This window comes from Eurypyga helias, unplaced genomic scaffold (assembly GCF_000690775.1).
Source record: "Eurypyga helias isolate BGI_N326 unplaced genomic scaffold, ASM69077v1 scaffold44079, whole genome shotgun sequence".
NCBI lineage: Eukaryota > Metazoa > Chordata > Aves > Eurypygiformes > Eurypygidae > Eurypyga > Eurypyga helias.
The window spans coordinates 52,855-53,969 of NW_010274903.1; the positions used below are offsets into that span (position 1 = coordinate 52,855).

At 32.2% G+C, this 1,115-nt stretch overlaps 1 protein-coding gene across 1 annotated transcript in view; it reads left to right on the forward strand.

Moving 5' to 3' along the window:
• The window catches only part of RORB (RAR-related orphan receptor B), a gene marked incomplete at its 5' end in the record, with an annotated part of 36,255 nt that extends 35,448 nt beyond the window's left edge, over positions 1–807 (forward strand). The window contains one exon of the mRNA XM_010159930.1: positions 306–807. Within this exon, the coding sequence (XP_010158232.1) occupies positions 306–461 (156 nt within the window). The remainder of the gene's footprint in view (positions 1–305) is intronic.
• Positions 808–1,115: the final 308 nt, after the last annotated feature.

Below are 1,115 nucleotides of genomic sequence, written 5' to 3' on the forward strand. Positions count from 1 at the left end.
TTGTTCAATCCACTAAGCTTCTTAATTGTTACCCTAGAAAGAATTAGACTGCCTTTAAAAAATACCCCTGGAGGCAGTTTCTTGTTAAATGCATTTTTGGCACTTAGCTAAAATTTCCAGGACAATTGTTTCTAGCCTTTTACAGTAAGAACAATGTCTGGTCCTTTGGATGGGTAATTTTGATGGAGTTCAGAGTATTATGTTCAGTTACCCAACAAAATGTTAACATAGCTTGTTTTGGAAAATAATTTATATTAAATTTGCCTCGTCCTTCTTCCTTTTCTTTTTATTTTAATGTCTCACAGTTAATAGCCAAGATACCAACCATTACTGCACTTTGCAACTTGCACGGAGAGAAACTACAGGTATTTAAGCAATCTCATCCAGATATAGTGAACACACTGTTTCCTCCATTATACAAGGAGCTTTTCAATCCAGACTCAACCACTGGCTGCAAGTGAAGGGGATAATAGAATTTTCACGTAGTCATGGAATGCGTCACTATTAAGACAAAAAAGAAATGTTTTCATGAAGAACTTATTAAAAATGTCACTACTGCAACACTAGGAATGTCCTGCACTTAATAGAATTATTTTTCACCGCTACAGTTTGAAGAATGTAAATATGCAACTCTGAGTGGGGATGTCTTTTTTCTCTTTTCTTTGTTTACTCTTTTTTTCTTTATTTTTTCCTTTTTTTCTTTTTTTTTTTTTTAACTGACAATGAATATACAAATATATAGGACACTGGGTGTTACCTTTTTTTTTTTTTTTATTTTACTGGGGTATGTTTTGGGAGACAACTGTTCCTAGAATTTTATTGTAGATATACATGAGAATAGAGCAGTACTTTGCAGTATTACTCTTGCTGTTTATTGTTCAAATATAATTTAAGAAAATTCCACTTATTAGACTTGCCTATTTCTATGTTTTTAGATAGTTTAATGCATGTGGAAATTTGTAGCTGTCTTGGAAATTATGATGCATGTATGGAATACACACATATATATATATGTTCTATATACTTTTATATATATATATGTAGGTATTAAATGCATACATGCTGTAGCTTAAAAATCCCATGCCTACTTTTAAAGGATGCTCAGCCCGGCTGTC